Source organism: Oryx dammah, unplaced genomic scaffold (assembly GCF_014754425.2).
Source record: "Oryx dammah isolate SB20612 unplaced genomic scaffold, SCBI_Odam_1.1 HiC_scaffold_4, whole genome shotgun sequence".
NCBI lineage: Eukaryota > Metazoa > Chordata > Mammalia > Artiodactyla > Bovidae > Oryx > Oryx dammah.
In genome coordinates this window covers 37,778,950-37,800,141 of record NW_024070188.1, presented here as the reverse complement: position 1 = coordinate 37,800,141, position 21,192 = coordinate 37,778,950, and the positions used below count along the sequence as shown (strand labels likewise).

Genomic DNA, 21,192 nt, shown 5'->3' with positions numbered 1-21,192 from the left:
AAGTCATAAATGCATGAGTTCTTTATTCTTAAATTTCTATAATCCTTGTAGGTTAAAAAAAAAAATGTTGGTGCCCTTTAAGTGCTTGTAGAAAATATTATCATTCTCTAGCAAGGCAGTGGTAATAAAAACAATTCACTAAACATTATGCTTTTCTTTAGAATCATCACTTTTTAAAAATAAATAAATAAATAAATAAAATCATCACTTTTAATAGCAAAAGTAAATATGGTTTTAACGCTTATAATGTGCCAGAGCACTGGGAGAGTCCATCATCTCACCTAATCTTATAAAAGCCCTAAAAGAGCACTTCATCTTTTTTATGATGCAACTGATGCTCAAAGAGATTAAGTGTTGTGTTCCAGGTTATAAAGACAGTAAGTAGTGATGTGGGCTAATTCAGAGCCAACTGTTACACTATGCGGTTTCCTAAAATACTGAAAGAATTACAAAATCATGAGCCTTCATATTAAGAATTCATTTGAGTATTATTCCTTAAGTTAAAAAAGTCAGACTCTTTCTATTAATAAAATGTCTACTTTGTGACTTAAAAAAGAAAGACTTAAATGTCCATTAAGTGCTGGATTTGGATTTCCAGATAAAAAGGAACATATATATGTAACTTACTGATGGCAATAAAATAGTTCTATTATGTTATTTAAAAGTTAATTTTTTTTGCCAAAATACTATGGAAAGTGAATGAAATAAATCAAAGAAATCAATCTGACAACAGTATATCCAATGAACTGAGAGTGGAAAGAGTCCATAAAGAGAGAATGAATAGGTTTTAAAAGGGGGAACTGATCATATATTGGCAAAATGTATCTAACTATCAACATCAAAGAAATATCAACATGTTATGGTTATGATAAATTTAAATTTTATAACAAAAGATTTAAAGAAAATTATTGAAAACTAAATATTTTAGATAGTATCTTTTTTATAATTTTAAGATTTATGACTATAAAATGATAGGACTTTAAAGTATCAATTCCTAACATATGAGAATATTAGAACAATTTAAGAAAACAAAGCATCCTTTCTACATCATCAAGAAATCATGCCAATCGTGGCTCCCTAAACTTGAATAGCTACCAATTTGTGGTGGCTCCTGCTTCACAGGAAGTGCAATAGGTGACCGCTGCCGATCCCTGAATGACGATGCTCTTTCTCTTCGATTCTGGGGAGGCGCCGGAGGTCCTGGAGGTCCTGGTTGCCAATAAGGAGGATGAAATCCACCTTGCGGTGGACCAAAAGCAGCCCCATGCTGAAAGAGTATTGCAGTTTATTTTTCTTCACATTAATACAATATACTCTCTGGGACACACGTGTGTTATGAACTGGGACAGTAGAAATCCATGTGTGCAGCAAATCCAAGATTTCCATGGTTCTAATATCCACCGATATTTCTGTAGCCCTAAGAACTTAGGCTTACTTTTCTTAAGAAAGATAAAAGATTTTCTGCCTATGTAAATCAAAAGCCATGTAAAATCCAGCTTTTAATATACTACATTCAAGAAGTATAGAAAAGGATATATCTTAATACGAGCTTTTTCATTCTGAATCCATTTATCAACTACTCCTTCCACTACCAAGAAATCAAATAAATGTCAATTTTTCTGTAACTAGAAAATTACAGGAAAATTTAAATCAATTACAATTTCCTACTTATGAACTTGTTATTTCTATAATCTTGCAAGAATAACTAATCAAAGATAAAAGCTATTGAATCATTCTATTAATTTTTTTGTTGTTGCAATTTTGCTATTTTCAGAGGCTTTTCCAAGCCAGATGCCAACAGAGCTTTTTATCTTGTTAGCATGGGGATCTATGGGCAAATGTTGTGTGAGAAGCTCCCCATGACTACATTTTTTCAAAACAAACAAAAGCTGTCATATCTGTATATCAAATATTCTTATAAAAAGGTATCTAAGTACATATGAATAAGGGGAGTACTGTCTGAAGGTTAATATTGTTCACATTTATGACCATTATCCATACAATTAGTGAAACAACATATGGGTTTTTTTCCAAAATTTTAAATGATAGTTTAAAGGTAACAAATGGCAATCAATTATTTCAAAATAACACCTAGCACTATAATTTAGGGTAGACTCTGGCAAAGTGATTAGAGAAAATAAAGCCCCACATGACACTATTCCCCATAGAGTTCTATGTCCCTAGGAATGAATCAGATGCTACAAAGGAAGTATGTACAATTCCATTAACATGTCATGTTAGAATGGGAAAAAAAAATGACAACACTAGAAAAACTCTTACTCTACACAGCAGAAGGAATTGCATTTAGGAAGATGATCTAGGTTCTTCATGTATTTTATTCATGTCTTAACCATAATCTATTTTTGATAAATAATGTATTCAACTACTGTGCATTTTCTAAACTTTATTTAATATTTAAAGGTACCATCCTGAAATTATAAATTAGAAAACAAAACATCATAGCTATTGCACTTACACATTTCTCATTTTATCCAATTTTTTCCCTAACAGTCTTTTATACCATTTTCCTAAGCAAATCAAAAACCAGAAAACAAAAACCTAATGATTTTAATACTCAAAAACTAGTAACTTTTTTGACACATACGTGCTTATCTGTACAAGACTGAAAAGTGAAACACATATCTTAGATACTCTTGATGAGACACTTCCAAAGAATGGATTACGTGCACATCTACAATATTAAAGCAACAAAATATCTTTCACCTGATAGTCAAACTGGTTCACTGGCCCCACTGCAAAATTATCGGGTGGTCCACCAAAGTTGTGATTGTTCTGGTTAAATATATGCCTGTTGTCAGGGGCAAATTCCCCACTGTCCTGACTGTTGCTGTCTTCGGAAGGAGGAACAATGTCCATTGGGCCTGGTGTTGGTGGCATCCATGGCTGATCTGGAGGGGGGTGTGGGGGCTGCTGATGCATTCCCCATTCTATTTAGGATTCAGGCATAAAAACATTCAACAGGGGGTTATAACAAAATCAACACAAATTTTTAAGATCTCAAGAAAGCTAGACTTTTCAGTAAAGAAACAGATTAAAAAATCTATGACTTCTTGGTCAAACTCCTTTTGTATATCTTAAAAATAAGCAATGAATCTAATAAATAATTCAAATGCGCTAACTACTACTCTTAATTTATATTCTAAACAAATGGAAACCAAATACCCAAAATTACTTTTAATGAACATAACAAAATCCAAAGCAAATTTTTGTTCAATTCTTCTATTTGTGTTCAGTAACAATACCATAAAAATAATACCTTCAGATTTTTATATAATTTCTTTCTTCCATGAACACATTTATCCTCACAACATCCCTGTGAGGTAGGGAGAAATCAGGTACTATTTCCGCCAATTTCGGGAAGGGAAACTGAGGCACACAGAGGTTTAAATCACTTGCCTGAGACACAAAGCCAGCACAGTAAAGTTGGGGAATGAGAATGACAAGATGAATCATCGATGAACTTAGGAACCAAAACATTTTCAAATATGGGAAAATTTGGCACAGACTCAAGAAAACTAGAAATGAACTCTCTCTCAATATTAAAGATTAGAATATTCATTATTATTTTTAAAGTGATATCAGAGGATTACTTCTTGAGTTTTCCATTCTCACACTGAGAAACAATAAGTATTAATAAGAAAATGGAGCTATGACTTCACTGTTAACATATTCAAATGTAAGCTTCGTCTATAAATAATTTGAAGTGATTGTTAAAAATAACACAAGTCAGAAAACTGAACTAGCATCAAGGAACCTAAATCACACTATAAAGTAAAAAAAGGAAACAAACAAAAAAAATATACAGATAAAAACTTATGGAAGATCTTTACTATCTGAAAAAAAGGGAAGAGAAAAATGAGCGGATGGTAGGGGCAGAGTATATTTGACAGACTAATCTGTCACAAAATGACACAATTTTTCTTTAATTAGAGACTAGACATGTTTTGCTCTGCCAGTGCTGCTGCTGAAAGGCCAGAGGTTGCAACAGAGAGACATAGAATGCTCTCTTCCCTAGATGCCAAGTGAGGTTTCCAGTGTTCCCAGCCCCTGTCAGCCTAGGAATGAAGAACCAAGAAAAGAATCAAACTGAGTGCCACAATGCTAGGAGAATGAGTATAGAATAATTTTAACCATAAAATTTCAAGGTCAAATCTAACTGAAACTACCTAGTCTTCAAGCAGTATTCATTTCAAGAAGTCATAAAACTAAGCAAATTAAACAATTTAATTTTAATCCTCATTTTATTTTAAAATTGAGTCCTAAAATTTGGAAAACATAAACAACAAACCTGGTTGCCACATTCTGTTAAAGTTTGAATCCCCTTGGAAATTCCCATGATTATTTGGACCAGACTCCATTGTAGACATATCCTGTCCATTTGGCATCATTCCTGGTGGTTGTTCTACCATGCTTTGCTGTCCTGAAGCTTCTCTTTGGGCAATCCAAGCTTGAGCCAATGCAGCCCAGTCAATCTGGCCTAACAAAATTTAACACAGCAGAATTTGACATTCAGAATGTAGGAGCTAAAAGAACGTGCCTCTATGTAAAACAAGTATTTCAGTTAATCTTTACTAGAGATTTTAAATATTATAGAATGTTATAATGCTTAAAAATAATGCATATGCAGGTTACAAAATAAATGACTTAAGACATTCAGAAAAGGACTTTACAAAATAACCGATGTCTAGTATTACTCATAAGAAAATGTATTCCCTGTACCTTAGTTCACTGAATTTTTAAAAACTCTCTTTTTTTAAAAATCACTATAAGAACAAATGATTAAACTCACTCTTTCTCAGACAGGTCCCATTCAGGTCTTCACTGGATCCTATATACCTCAGGTGAGTACAGCTAGCTATTTCTGTTCCTTCTCAGTCACCTTTGTTTAGCATCTTTAACTCCTTTCTCTAGTCAAAATATATCTCAACAACTTCTTACTCATTTTTATTCAAAATTCATTGTTTCCTCTATCCCCCTCAAAAATCTATAGCTTTTACTCATGTGATTAAAGTGACGGAACTGGACATGCATGTGGCACTACCCATGTGCATTTCCTGGCTTTCGTGTTGTAACATGAACATGTAAAATGTAACCACTCAAGGAAACAAGATAAAGATTACATGCGATTCCCTGTAATCCCTTTGCAACTTCCTATAAACTTATAATTATTTCATAAGAAAAGGTTTAAAAATCATAAAAAAACTACAGCTAACATTTTAAGATCTAACAGTATTAATAAAGTAAACAATGTAGACTAAGACACAGGTTTTTACATCTCAGTTTAGCTAAGATTAAATAAATATAGTCTCATACATTTTGACAAAGGTGCAGTTAAACTTGGTAATGTATATCTAAAACTTTAAATGTACAACTGTGATCTATCAAACCTATTTCTTAGCTTTTTTTCCTAAGAAAATAATTGGATAAGTAATAATGGTATGTATACAAAATTAGGGGAATGTCTTCAAAAAGTCAAGTCACAATCAATCATCTAAAAGTAGATTTATTATAGTACAGTCCTGTAACAGAATGCTATGTAGCTATTAAAAAAAAAAGAAATAGGAAAGCATTAACTCAGTAAACACAGGGCAGTAGAACAGGTCATACCAATTAAGCAAAATTGGCTATGAATTAACCACTGTTAGAACTCAGTAATAAATGAGGGATCCCTATATCCTTTTCTGCATCTATATAAATTTGAGATACTCCATATTAAAGAGAGGTTTTAAAATTATATAGTATACCATCAGTTAATTATGATCTACATAGAATCTTAAGACCCAGAATTAACAGCAGAAATTGATTAACTTAAGCAACACATTTAAGAAAGACTTTCTTCAGAAAACAAGAACTAAATCAGTTTTAGAAATATGAAATCTATACAAAACTTTCTACCCTTTGAGAAAATATTCCAAAGGGAAATCCATTCCTTGATATGTATGCTAGGTAAGATGATTCAAGAGAAAAAATTAAAATCCAACCATAAAATGACCCAATAAACCAATTTCAATTCTACCTCCCTTAATCCTTGTGCCTATCTTCCACCCATTTCTATATACCTCCCTACTCTACTCCCCAAAATTCAATTTGTTTCCTTACTTGGATCCTGCTGGTGCTGGAATGACTGCATCCATTGTTGTTGGTTCAAAGGCCACTGCTGCCAAGGTTGTCCTCCTTGATCCCACATCCTGACTTTTAAAATATATCTGTTTTTCTGTCTTCAAAAAATAGTTTAAAAAAGAGAGAATGAGTGTTATTTAATGTTAAAAAAGCTCACACATCAGAAATTATTATATGATTTTACATTTATGTCATCAGAGCTCTAAAATTCTGCTCAAAAGGTTGCCAGAAGCAACTGGAATTTTTTGGTTGGCAATCAAGAATAGAAAATTTCATGTTAATGCTGGTGTCAAGAGTTTGGAGGAGAGCATAGCGCTAATCAATTTAGCTCAAAGGGGGAAAAATCTAATTTTTCTAATTTTTTCTAATTCTAATTTAATTTAAAATCTCATATAAACCTGTGGAATGTAATTATTTTGAAGATTATAAGAAAAAAGGTTTATCTATTTAGCCTCCCTTAATCCAAGACTTACTGAAGAGGGTTATCAAATAGTTCTAGTTAATGAAAGAAAACCATGAGTGCAGAAGGTAGAATAGATTTAGAAAGCAGTCATACTGTCAAACCTAATAAAAACAGCTGATTCACACAGTCTTAGAAGAAAAGTTGATGGGAAATCAAAATTCAAAGGTTACCAAAATATCACCCCTACAGATTATTAAATGTCTTGTGAGACACAATATTATGTCCCCATAATTACTATTTTCACCAAAAATGTTTACCTGAATCCAACTGAGCGAAAGTGAAAGTCACTCAGTTGTGTCTGGCTCTTTGTGACCCCATGGTCTATGCAGTCCATGGAATTCTTCAGGCCAGAATACCGGAGTGTGTAGCCTTTCCCTTCTCCAGGGGATCTTTCCAAGCCAAGAATCAAACCTAGGTCTCCCACATTGCAGGCGGATTCTTTACCAGATGAGCCACAAGGGAAGCCCAAAATATTGGAGTGGGTAGCCTTTCCCTTCTCCAGAGGATCTTCCCAGCCCTGGAATGTGGAAGACCTGGGTTCGACTCCTGGGTTGGGAAGATCCCGTGAAGAAGGAAAGGCTACCCACTCCAATATTCTGGCCTAGAGATTCCATGGACTGTATAGTCCATGGGGTTGCAAAGAGTTGGACACGACTGAGTGACTTTTACTTTCCAGTGTGAAGGAATTACAAGGGGACAAGGGTATTGGCTAAACAGTATCAAAAGAAACAATCAGACAAATCTACAAGGTGAGGAAGCCCACAAGACAAGGTTTTTTTGTGTTTTTTTTTTTTTTTCCGCTACATCATGCAGCTTGTGGGATCTCAGTTCCCTGACCAGGGACTGAACCAATGAAACCTAGAATCCTAACCACTAGGTCACCTGGAACCCCTCAAGACCAGGTTTCTTAATATATAATTAAGATGGAAAAGTAGGGGGGAAAGACATATGTTAATAACTATTAAATCTAAGTGATGGGTATGGGGACAAAACTGTAAACTAGCTTGAAAACTTTCACAGTAAAAAGTTTTAAATGCCTACAAGTCATTTTTTTACTTTCTCCAACTCAGATATACAACCCTGTTCAAGAATCAATGACACGCACAGTAGGTAGATGTTTCTTCATTTTTGTACCCCAGGCCTTAGTACATACCAGGCATTAAATAAATATTTACTAAATGCATCCTTTCAGACCCTTTCCTCTATTCTAAGAACAAAACTATTTCTTAGTATTGCACAATCACAAAAAGTATGAAAGCCAGATATTATGGAAGTAATAGCTGCTAAGCTGCTTCAGTCGTGTCCGACTCTGTGCAACCCCATAGATGGCAGCCCACCAGGCTCCACCGTCCCTGGGATTCTCCAGGCAAGAACACTGGAGTGGGTTGCCATTTCCTTCTCCAATGCATGAAAGTGAAAAATGAAAGTGAAGTCACTTAGTCGTGTCCGACTCTTAGCGACCTCATGGACTGCAGCCTATCAGGCTTCTCTGTCCATGGGATTTTCCAGGCAAGAGTACTGGAGTGAGGTGCCATTGCCTTCTCCAACTTAAATACAACAATGGGCTATTACAATCCAGGCTTGTAGCATTTGCAACTAGTCTTTGCTGCATTCTCAGAATGTTAAACACTTCTATCAGTGGCAGATCCTGACCTCTCAGTTGAACACTGTGAATTAGGGAAGATGCATTCCTTTTGTTATACCTTATTTACTCATGAGTCAAGTGCACTTACTTGTCTTCTAATTGTATTATATGTTCTATTATAATGGTATTATTAGAATAAGGCAAAACAGGCACTAAATAGTACCACACTTAAGGCCAATAACTGGACTGAGTATCAATTCCAAGCTTCTTTTTCTGATCTTTCTTCCAATTTCCTCTTTTCCAACTATACCTTTAAAGTTCTTTAAAAGCTAATGACTCATTAGCACTCTTGAAAACTTTAAATAACTTTAGCTAAAAGGAAACAAATAAGTAGAGGAACAGCCAGAAGAAACACCAACTGCTATTTTGACTAACCTCAGAGGTTCACCTTCTGTTCAAAATTTAGGATGATTCAGAACTACAGCTTGGAAGCATAGCAGCAAGATTACTTATGCCCTGGAAAAAAAAAAAAAAGTGAATGTTTGCACTTAAATAATAAAGAGCTATGAGAATTAATAAAAATAAATTCTAGAGATGCAACACAAAAGTGTGATCATCTCCAAATTACTCTGAAACTTTTTCTTCCATTAATTTTGTAAGAAAACATTTACCATTGTAAATTTAAGGAAACCAGTACATCAAAAATGAGAAAGCAAAGCTTTTAAAACATTTTTCTTTCGAAAATTTCTTTTTTATTTACTTGAACAACTCACTAACAATATAAAACATGTCAAACAATTTAGGACCTGTCATTCGTTGTTGTTCAGTCACTAAGTCGTGTCTGACTCTTTTCCACCCCATGGGCTGCAGCAGGCCAGGCTTCACTGTCCTTCACTATTTTCCACACTTTGCTCAAACTCACATTCACTGAGTCAGTGATGCCATCCAATTATCTCATTCTCTGTCGCCCCCTTCTCCTCCTTGCCCTCAATCTTTCCCAGCATCAGAGTCTTTTCCAACCAGTCGGCTCTTTCCATCAGGTGGCCAAAGGATTGGAGCTTCAGCCTCAGTCCTTCCAATGACTATTCAGGGTTGATTTCCTTTAGAATTGACTGGTTTGATCTCCTTGCTGTCCAAGTTAAGAGTCTTCTCCAGCACCACAACTTGAAAGCATCAATTCTTTGGCATTCAGCCTTCTTTATGGCCCAACTCTCACAGCCATACATGACAATTGGAAAAAAAATAGCTTTGACTATATGGCCCTTTGTCCGCAAAGTGCTTTTTAACACACTGTCTAGGTTTGCCATAGCTTTCCTTCCAAGGAGCAAGCGTCTTTCAATATCTTGGCTACAGTCATTGTCTGTAGTGATTCTGGAGCCCAAGAAAACAAAATCTGTCACTGTTTCAAATTTTTTCCCATCTATTTTCCATGAAGTGATGGGACTGGAGGCCATGATCTTTTATTTTCTGAATGTTGAGTTTTAAGCCAGCTTTTCCTCTCTCCTCTTTCACTTTCATCAAGAGGCTCTTTAGTTAGTTCCTCTTCACTTTCTGCCATAAGGGTGTTGTCATCTGCATATCTGAGGTTGTTGATTATTCTCCTGGCAATCCTGATTCCAGCTTGTGCTTCACACAGCCCAGCATTTCGCATGATACATTTTGTATACAAGTTAAATAAGCAGGATGACTAGATACAGCCTTGAGGTACTCCTTTCCCAATTTGGAACAAGTCTGTTGTTCCTTGTCCAGTTCTAACTGTAGCTTCTTGACCTGCATCCAGGTTTCTCAGGAGACAGGTCAGGTGGTCTGGTATTCCTATCTCTTGAAGAATTTTCCAGCTTGTTGTGATCCACACAGTCGAAGGCTTTAGAGTAGTCAGTGAAGCAGAAGTAGATATTTTTCTGGAATTCTCTTGCTTTTTTTTTTTTTTTTTACAAGCCAATGGATGTTGGCAATCTGATCTCTGTTTCCTCTGCCTTTTCTAAATCCAGCGTGTACATCTGGAAGTTCTGTTCACGTATTGCTGAAGCCTAGCTTGAAGGATTACGAGCAGTACCTTGCTAGCATGTGAAATGGGTGCAACTGTGTGGCAGTTTGAACATTTTGGCATTGTCATTCTTTGGGACTGGAATGAAAGCCGCAATTGTCATATATGCCAAGAAAAAAAAATGAACATTTTAAAAGTTTTCGTCTATCTGATATGAACTTAATGATACAAATAAGGTAATAAATTCAGTCTTCCATGGAAATCTAAGTTTAAAAATTACATCAGCAAGGTGAGAACAATTTGTCCTTCAAATAGTTTCATCTTCTTCCCATTATATTAATACCTTTTTAAAGCTGATAGACCTTCCAAAGGTACCAGACACCTTCTTGCTGTTCTAAAGCCTATGACCCTGCAGTCACTAAACAACAAATGAATAAATAAGTCTATAGGTTCTTCTTTCCCTCTGTTTACTTTTATTGTTTACCCTGTTAAATGATAAGAAATTTGCTGACTTACATACATGAGAACCAAAAGGCTGGTGTTTAAGCACAGCTTGCTATGTTTTACAAAGCTCTAACAGCACATCAGAGTTAATGCATAGATTTTTCTGTGGTAGGTTGTAAACTCATACAATGCAGGGACTATAATGAGCTCTATATAGTGTCTGCTGAGGTTGCAAATAGATGTGCACATAATAAAATCACTTTAACATATCAGTGATGTATGTTGATGATCATCATGGCCAATACACACATTTACTTTTCTGGAAACCACTCTAAAAACAGTTTCTTTTACTTACTCATGTTTAATGGTTGTCAAGGCCAATTTTTTCAATTTTGCTTTTTAAGTTTTCTGATTATCACTTGTCACCTAGACTTCAGAACACAAGCTGATGATGTCTATCTATACCACTCACTAGCTGTGTGAATATGAGGAAATTAACTATTCTCTAATCCTTGGTTTTCTCAACTCTAAAATGGTAGACATAATAAATGTCTACCCCATAGGGTTATTGTGAAGATTGAGTGGGAAATATATAAAAACTGGGCACATAAAGCTTCAATAAGTAGTAGTTAATATCATCACCAAGACTTTCTCACAATGTTTTTGGTAGCACTCAAGTTTACAACTGGGGAAAGGGAGGGGTGATCAAGCCAATCCATTTCTACTCAATTCCATTTTCTTACCTTAAAGCAATCTAAGAGTTATCCAGATTTCATTTTATCTTTGGGGGGAAAAAACAAAACAAAGCAAAATTTTTCAAGTTTTCCTATACAGAGATTTTATGTGCATATTTTCAAAAGTGATTTGTATTACTTGTACCATTTCTCTGTTTGTTAAACCAACCATTTCTATTTTTACTATACTTTCCAAAGCTTTGTTCCCTCCAAAGTTTTTATAAAAGCTATTATTCAAATACAGTGTTTGATACACTTAGGCTGAGAAAAATATGGAAACAATGTGAAATTGTGACAAAAGCAGAATAAAAACATCTACTTCTGCTTCACTGACTACGCTAAAGCCTTTGATTGTATGGCTCACAACAAACTGTGGAAAAATTCTTAAAAGAGATGGGAATACCAGACCACCTTACCTGCCTCCTGAGAATTCTGTATGCAGGTCAAGAAACAACAGTTAGAATCAGACAAGGAACAACGGACTGGTTCCAAATTGGGAAAGGAGTACGTCAAGGCTGTATCTTGTCAGCCTATTTATTTAACTTATGTGCAGAGTACATCATGCGAAATGCCAGGCTGGATGAAGCACAAGCTGGAATCAAAGTTGTGGGGAAAAATGTCAATAACCTCAGATATGTAGATGACACCACCCTATGGTAGAAAATGAAGAGGAACTAAAGAGCCTCTTGATGAAAGTGAAACAGTAGAGAGAAAAAGCTGGCTTAAAACTCAACATTCCCTAGGAAAAAAAAACTCAACATTCAAAAAACGAAGATCATGGCCTCTGGTCCCATCACTTCATGGAAAATACATGGGGAGAAAATGGAAACAGTGACAGACTTTGTTTTCTTTTGTTCCAAAATCACTGGAGATGGTGACTGTAGCCATGAAATTGAAAGACACTTGTTCCCTGGAAGGAAAGCTATGACAAACCTAGACAGCATATTAAAAAGCAGAGAGATTACTTTGCCAGCAAAGGTCTGTATAGCCAAAACTATGGTTTTCTCAGTAGTCACGTATGGACGTTGAGAGTTGGACTATAACGAAAGCTGAGTGCTGAAGAATTGATACTTCTGAACTGTGGTGTTGGGGAAGACTCTTGAGAATGCCTTGGACTGCAAGGAGATCCAACCAGTCCATCCTAAAGGAAATCAGTCCTGAATATTCATTGGAATGACTGATGCTGAAGCTCCAATACTTTGGCCACCTGATGCAAAGAGCTGACTTATTAGAAAAGACCTTGATGCTGGGAAAGATTGAAGGCAGGAGAAGGGGATGAAAGAAGACGAGATGGTTGGAAAGCATCACCAACTCAATGGACATGACTTTGAGCAAGCTCCAGGAGATGGTGAAAGACAGGAAAGCCTAGCGTGCTGCAGTCCATGGGGATCACAAAGAGTCGGACATGACTGAGTGACTGAACAATGACAACAATAAAATGCTTCAGTTAAACCTGCAGCTGAGAAATTTTACTTGGCTACAGAAAATGAATGTTGAACAAGCATGTTGGTAGAACACCAAAGTTTCAGTCTTTTTGGAAGGCAAGTTAACAGTAAAGTATTTTATCACAATTTTAAATGCTCATCCCTCTGAGCCAGCAATCCTACTTCAGGGACTTAGAACCATGGATGAGCATACTCACCATCTAATTCAAAAACCTGTAGTATGTCTGTAACAGTGAACATCTGCTTTTAGTGACACTCAAAAGGCAATAGGTGAGTTAAGAGTGAACCATACAGTGGACTGCTATTTAGCCCTTAAAATGAATAAGGTAGATTTTTATATGCTGACATACACTGATGTACAAATTGTATTATGAATTGTATAGGGAAAAAAATTATGATACAGGATCAATAATGATGCCAAAGTTTTTTATTTTTTTTAAGAATGCAATTTAGTATAGAAAATTCCTAAATTACCAAAAAGTTCTTAAAACTGGTAAGCTCTGGAGAGGGAAAACAGAGATCAGTTAATTTTAATTTTTTATTTTCTTTCTGTATTCTTTGAACTATTTAATTATGAGAGTGCATTTTAAAAAACAAATCTACTATAGATTTTTAAAGATACAAAAAACAAAGAAGCTGATCATCAAAATTTTTATGTGTTTTATCTTGACTCAAGAATATTGAGGGCATAGGAAATATAATTATTTTGAATTCCCCAAAGTGCTTTGCCCATATTTAGTGGTAAAATATTTCACTCAGTCACTGAAATTTATTATCAAGTAAATATATTAATATTCACTGATGAGGATGACATTCTAGTACTGCGTCTCTGACTTTGTAACATCAAAAATCAATTTCAATCTATTCATTCTTTGCTTAGCTTTAAAGAACCATAAGCTCAATTTCTCAAATTTAGAGAAATGTGATCAGTGATGAGCTGGGCTGCAAGACTTTCCCTTCACAGGATTAAATTAACTGCTATTTCCTTGGAAACAACTGGGATTTGGGAAGACCAGAAAGATCAACAACCATGGTTTGCATCAGATCATGCACATTATTACACACAGCTACAAAAATCTAGTTTATAAATATGACCAGTGTTATGGATTGAACTGTGTTCTACTAGAAGATATGTTACTCCTTGGAAGGAAAGTTATGACCAACCTAGATAGCATATTCAAAAGCAGAGACATTACTTTGCCAACAAAGGTCCATCTAGTCAAGGCTATGGTTTTTCCAGTGGTCATGTATGGATGTGAGAATTGGACTAAAAGAAAGCTGAGCGCCAAAGAATTGATGCTTTTGAACTGTGGTGTTGGAGAAGATTCTTCAGAGTCCCTTGGACTGCAAGGAGATCCAGCTAGTCCATCCTAAAGGAGATCAGTCCTGGGTGTTCACTGGAAGGACTGATGCTGAAGCTGAAACTCCAATACTTTGGCCACCTCATGTGAAGAGTTGACTTATTGGAAAAGACCCTGATGATGGGAGGGATTGGGGGCAGGAGGAGAAGGGGACGACAGAGGATGAGATGGCTGGATGGCATCACCGACTCGATGGACATAAGTTTCGGTAAACTCTGGGAGTTGGTGATGGACAGGGAAGCCTGGTGTGCTGCGATTCATGGGGTTGCAAAGAATCAGACATGATTGAGTGACTGAACTGAACTGAGAATATATGTTCAAGTCCTACCCCCACTTCCATTAACTGTGAACATGGCCTTATTTGGAAATAGGGTCTTGGCAAACATATTAAAATGAGGTCATACTGGATTAAAGTGGGTCCTAAGCCAGTATGACTGGCATCTTAAGAAAAAGAGAGACAGACATTGGGAAAATGCCATGTGACCACAGCAGCAGAGACTGGAGTAAATTGTCTACAGCCTAGGAAAGCCAAAGACTGCTGGGAACCAACAGAAACTTGGAAGAGGCAAGAAAACATCTTCCCCTAGAGCAGAGAGAAAGAGAAGAAGGAAAAGGAGAATGGTGGGGAGGACTCTCGAGCACACAATGCATGACCCTGTCAAAACCTTTAATTTCAGTTAAAACACTTGTAGGCTGGAGAACTGTGAAAGAACAAATTTCTGTTGCTTTAAAGTCAGTCTGAGGCAATTTGGTACAGTATCTCTATGAAACTAACACAACCAGAAATGACCATAAATTATCATATTTATTTCTTAGATGACTCTGTATTAGAACAATCATTGCTATGAGGTTCTTAAAATTACTCATTTAAATGACAATCATTAATATTTGCAAAAGTCATCTTATAGACTGTATGACAGATGAATGAGAATGAAAATGTAGTGTTTGTTTTAAAGCCCTTAATGCACCAATTGGAAAATCAAAGAAATATAGAAATATACCCATTCTTTGGTGCGTATAATGAAGTTTCTCACATCAAACACAAACCACAAAATGCAACAACCTTCTTACCCCTGCCATTTCAGTCTTACACTCATGGTAACTGACCTCAAAGTCAAAAAGAATATATTTGGATCAAGTCAGATTACTTAAAAATGGAACTAACAAAGTTAACCTTGTAATCATCTGAAATGTCATAACTTTTTTTGCTACTTGGTGTGAAACGCATTTTAGTATATACTGAAACACTTCCATAGCTTACAACTCCAGAGGTAATCAAAAAATACTGGAGAACTGAATCCTTTGATTATAGACAACAAAAACAAGTGATATTTGAAAAATAAATTTGGAAGAAAAAAATTGTAGAAAATCTAAAGGAAACAACCCCCAGCAGCAACAAAAACACCTACCTTTGTTCTAATACCATTCTCCAAGTAATTAAAGTAATCAGGGATCGATAAAGCAATAGCTGATTCTTAGAACTGGGGCAAGAAATATACAAAATGAGCCTGGAGCATCTTGAAGTGCCAGGAAGTAAGATGATGCTCAAAAGGGGGGATGGGGAAGATGGGAGGATGTCAAAGGTGCAGAGTAGACAACTCAAAGAGCTACCCATGTCCAAAGGTGGAATAATTTGGGCAATAAAATAAAGTAGTACTGGATTACAACACAAATATGACATATTTATTTATGAATCCTGACATAAATAAGTGATTAAAATAAACTGGAGAGAAGAGACAAATCTTCTATGCAGAGGCATTCCAAATAACTTATGTAGATACTCCATCATAAAGGAGGGAGAACTTAACTCTCTACTCCTTAAGTATGGACTGTGCAAAGGGACTCCCAAAGAGCACAGTATGGAAAGGGGAAAGTGGACAGGGGAGGGTATACTCCGGAGCAATTTGACAAACACTACCTCAAGCAGGTGAGCAAGGTCAATATCAACATGGTAAGTCATGGTCATAGTATGCAGCCTAGATGCAACGTGATGAAAAGGGCACTGAACCTCTGTGATCTTCCTCCTCAAAAACCCTAACACCAGTCTTATCATGAGAAAAACAACAAATTCCAATAGCAAGTCACCTACAAAATATCTGGCCAGTACCCCCCCGAAATTGTCAAGATCACTGTGTTACTTTGCTAGGCCTGCCGTAACAGAGTACCAAAGACTGGATAACTCAAACAACAGAAATTTATTTCCTCATTGTTCTGGAGGCTGCTAAGCTTTTCTCTTTTTTTTCCAAAAGAGCAGTACACAGAGGGAAGTTATCATTATAACATTACTGAAGTTTCATTATAACATGTAGGGCCCATGCTAATGACCTCATTTTACTTCTTTAAACATCCTATCTCCAAATATAGTCATATTTTGAGGCACTGAAGTTAGGACATTACTGTGTGAATTTTCAGCCTGTAAAAGCCATAGAAAACAAAGCAGGCCTAAAAAACTGTCACAACCAAAGAAGACTAAGGACATATAACCATTAAATTTATATGATATTCTAAATAGGATCTTGGGCTGGAAAAAGGATATTAGGTTTAAACTTAGGCAATGTGAATAAACTAGGGACTTTATGTAATAATGTACCAATATTGGTCCATTCAATGTAACAAACGTACCATACTAAAGTTAATAGGACAAACTGTGTATGCGGGGTGGGGGAGAGGGAGTAGTTTATACGGTAGCTCTGTACTACCTGCTCAGTTTTTCGGTAAAACAAAAACTGTTCTAAAAAAATTAAAGCCTATTAACAAAACATTTTTAAACATAGTCTCAAGAACACCTTAAAAGAACAGATTTACCTTACCTACAGCCCACATCACCTTACAAAACAGTTTTTGTTGCCTTTGCCTTGCTGCACTCCAACCAGAAAAAAAAAGTTTATTATGCTGTTCTATGAATTAACCACCAACAATCAGAATCTGTCGAGGATCCGAGAGGTGCAGACAATAGTATCCTCTACAGGATAATGAAACTGAAATGTTGGATGCTACCTTTCTTTCCCGAAGTTTAAGACATAGTCTCTATGACTTTAAAAATACAAGGGTAATACAAACTATAGGGAACCTAACTGTACTTAAAAGAACACAGTTGCCCTTGGCTGCGCCTGCGTAGTCTCAGCTACGAGACACAGAAGGTCCAGGGCCGAGCCCCCGCCTCCTCCGCTCCCCTGCACCCCCTCCCCATAAGAGGGTTCCCACTGCGCACGCGCAGTGCTTAACGGCCGGTCGGGAGCCCAACAATCACCCCCTTCTCATCGGAGAGGGAACTCTCGTAGTTAGAAGGAGAGCTCGTGAGCACTCTCTTTCAATAAGAACATTTCCTTTTCACCGGGAGCATGCCGTGATTCATCAAGTCAGGCGGACGCCACCGCTTTAAGGGAGAAGAGGTTCCAGCGGTCGCCCCAAGCAGCGTACGCAGGCTACGTGTTTAAGTTATGCTACCTTCGCCACAGAAGCCAAGAAAGCTGTAATGGCCTGGCAAGTCCCCGCGCCTAATCGTTCGGCACCACTTACCCACTCTGTTTCCGGAACACCGCTGTCGCCACCGTCCCTGTAATACCTCTCCAACCCTTTCGATGCTTCTACACTTCTCCACGAACAAGACAAGATGGCGCCCGATTAGTCTCACCCGGAAGTGAATAATAATAACATCCGTTAGTCACCTGAAGCCATACTGTCCCCCATCCAGGTCTTTGAGCACATGACTGTACCAGGTTAACATGTTGAGACGCCATTTTTGTTATGGGCAAACCCACCTCGACTTTGTAAAGAACACAATGCAAATATCTGGACGTCCTTGTATTTTACCGTTTAAAGTATCCAGCGCCATGCCTGACCCATTTTTATCTTCACAATGAACAGAAAGCCAAGAATTTAAGTATTCTGTACAGAGAGCGCTCAAAATTTTTACTTTAGCAGCGCGATCCTATTTCAAGGGGATGTGTGTTGGATTCCATAAAGGTTGAGTTCGCCGCACTACTTTTCAGACTACGGAGGGGCCCCAGGGTCAAAGGAACCAACAGGCGGGTTGCTCGGTGCACCCTGAGCCGTAAGCCAGGGCCACCAGAGTCGGCCCGAACTTCCACAATACTCCAAGCTTGGGTCTCACCGAGCGCCGCCAAGGGCTCCGCCTCCAGGGAGAGACCGGACGTTGGAGAAATGACTGGTCTGGATGGAGAGATAGCGGAGACCTTAGTTGACCCCGCAGCGCGGAGGGGTCTTTGTTAACCTCGAAAACATCGCGCCCCCTTCCGGGGGACACTTGCTTAGCTCTTCCTCACTCGGCTAGTCCCGATGTTTCGTTCCTTCCCCACGACCTTTAGGGAAAAGCGGCAGCGAAGTCCAATTTCCGTCCCGCTGCTCCTTTATTCGGAGAAGGCAATGACACCCCACTCCAGTACTCTTGCCTGGAAAATCCCATGGACGGAGGAGCCTGGGAGGCTGCAGTGCATGGGGTCGCTAGAAGTCGGACACGACTGAACGACTTCACTTTCACTTTTCACTTTCATGCAGTGGAGAAGGAAATGGCAACCCACTCCAGTGTTCTTGCCTGGAGAATCCCGGGGACGGGGGAACCTGGTGGGCTGCCGTCTCTGGGGTCGCACAGAGTCGGACACGACTGAAGCGACTTAGCAGCAGCAGCAGCAGCTCCTTTATTTCAACCACAAGATGGCCTCCCGAAAGGACTTATGCAATGCGATTCTTCAAATGGAATACTTTGATTCCATGATGTTTTTAATAGGAATTATGTTCAGGTATCAAAAGTATCCATTTCTAGACTAGGAACTACAAAGAAAACAAAAATGTTCTGAAGATAAGATACAGTATTTCTCAACTAAATGTTGGAAAGTGTCTTTCTAGAGAGTAACATTAAACTTTTGCATGACTGAACAGAGTGCACCAAGTATCTAAATTGTTTCACTGGGAATTGTGCAAAAGAAATAGCAACTAACAGTAAAATAAAATGTTAAAAACACACCTAGAAGGATAAAAAAATGATAAAGATCAGACAGATGAATAGATGGCGTTTGCATGAAATTCAGCCTTCTTGTGAAAATACTTGACACACAGATGTTCCTGAATCAGTATTAGAACAAAGTCCTCAATAAGTAAAGATCTGCTTGGTCCTCAAATCAAAACCACCCACAAAATACAACTTCATCCTGGGAGAAACATTCACTAAGTACACCTACCAACACCATGAAGTGAGTACATAATATTACTGGAGGCAAAAGGAAAATTTGGTTCCTTTGATCCTTGCCCTAATTTCACACACACACGAAGACTACACAACAGTCTAGTGTGATTTTTATGTTGTTTTGGTTGTGTCCTGTGGGATCTTAGTTCCCTCACCAGGGCTTGAACTCCAGCCCTGGGCCGGGAAAGCACAGAATCCTAATCACTGGACTGCCCTGAAGCTTCCCTGGTGTGATTTTTTTTTTAAAGAGAATTTTAAAAAATACTTCATATTTTATTTTTAAAAATATTTTTGGCTGTGCTGGGCCCTCCTTGTGGTGAACAGCTTGTCATTGCAGTGGCTTGTCTTCTTGAGAGGAGCACAGGCATTAGGTGCATGGGCTTCAGAAGTTGCTACACTGAAGGTTCACTAATTGCAGTGCACAGACTTTGTTGTTCCACAGGCATGTGGAATCTTCTTGGACCAAGGATCCAACCCATGTCCCCTGTGTTCGCAAGGGAATTCTTATCCACTGTACCACAGGGGAGGTCCCCTTAGTGTGATCTTTAAAACCACTTTCTGAAATAAAAACTAGAAGCACATTTACCACATATTATCAGTGGTTGTCTCTGATTTTGCTCTCTGATCATTATCCAAGTTTTTTGCCTAGGCCCTGATTTCAAGTTTATTTCTCTGAGAAAGTCTAATCAGAGAAACATCCTATCTTCCATGTGAAACCTGATTGCCCTAGAGAAACTTTCTTAAGTTCCTACTTTATGTAATTATATTTGTTTGCTTGTTTCCCGTAACGTTGAAACAATTTTCTGGTAGGTTTTTGTTGTTTCCTTTGAATTCTGTTCTCCAATTGGCCAACATACTGCTTAGCATATAGAAAGTTCTCCATTTGCCCAATGAGAGAATTATTAAATACCTCACATTTGTGCCTTCTGCCAGTTTAATGAGGCACCTTCTGCAAACAGTTTGCCAGATCAGGAAATGAGTTTTACATTTCTCTCACCACTTTCATCGAGGATTTCCCTGTCACTTTATGATCTGAAGAAGACATCAGGCATATTGGAAATATGGGGCATCAGCTTACAGGTTATTTGGTATACATAGGAAACTAATATTGGAGACTAGAAACATGGGATTTTTATGCAATGGTAAAACATTTAATGTAACTATCACACACAATAACCTGGGAGGCACAAAATATATTTACTGAAATTTGAGCAGGGTAAGAAGTTGAAAAATAAGTGTGTGTTGGGTACTACTGGATGCATTTGGCAAGCTATTATTAAAAACGAGTGGAACTCGGAGAGCAATGCTTACTTTGTAAAGCTGAAATCAGGGAACAGAGGCAACCAGAATTTGAGCCTCATGTTTGTGATTTTCAACTCCAAGCAGTAGGAGATAAATTTTAGAAAGCCTGTTTAATGACAAAGGATCATTAAAACTCAGCCTTGCAGCAACGATCATACCTAAGGGTGTAAACATCATAGCTATTTTGGAAATTTTCAATGGGTTAATTAGGGTAATCTAATTTTTTTTTCACTTGGGAAAAAAAATACCTAAGGATGAAAATGTGGTTAAGAGGATGGCTCTCCCATCAAAGCTTATAGACAGAAGGTACCTGCCGTAATGTCAGGAGAGATGTATGGAGGTAGAAAATCAAAGAAATACACCCAACCCAAGAACTATTTGTCTCAAAAAAAAAAAAAAAAAAAAGTGGTATTGGCATATAAATCTGACCAGGAACAAAGAGGTTTACTAAGCTTTTAAGAGTCATAGTGAAAAAAGAAACCAAAAGCCTTAGCTAACAGAACTTGTGACTATTCCAAACTTTAAAA

The 21,192-nt window shown here is 37.4% G+C and overlaps 1 protein-coding gene across 8 annotated transcripts in view; it reads right to left on the bottom strand.

Moving 5' to 3' along the window:
* PNISR (PNN interacting serine and arginine rich protein) overlaps positions 1-18,276 on the bottom strand; it is a 29,593-nt gene extending 11,317 nt beyond the window's left edge. Inside the window, exons 1-6 of one of the 8 annotated variants that reach the window (XR_005720889.1) lie at positions 17,680-18,253; positions 8,625-8,705; positions 6,121-6,239; positions 4,310-4,498; positions 2,725-2,948; positions 1,096-1,209 (exon numbers count right to left, since the gene is read on the bottom strand). Coding sequence is in view for 7 of the 8 variants with exons in the window: in XM_040239132.1 (XP_040095066.1) it covers positions 1,096-1,267; positions 2,725-2,948; positions 4,310-4,498; positions 6,121-6,208 (673 nt within the window). In the remaining variant the exon portion in view is untranslated. Of the gene's footprint in view, positions 1-1,095; positions 1,268-2,724; positions 4,077-4,309; positions 4,499-6,120; positions 6,240-8,624; positions 8,706-17,679 lie in introns of those variants that run through there. The other 7 variants (XM_040239132.1, XM_040239134.1, XM_040239131.1 and 4 more) reach the window with 7 other exon arrangements.
* Positions 18,277-21,192: the final 2,916 nt, after the last annotated feature.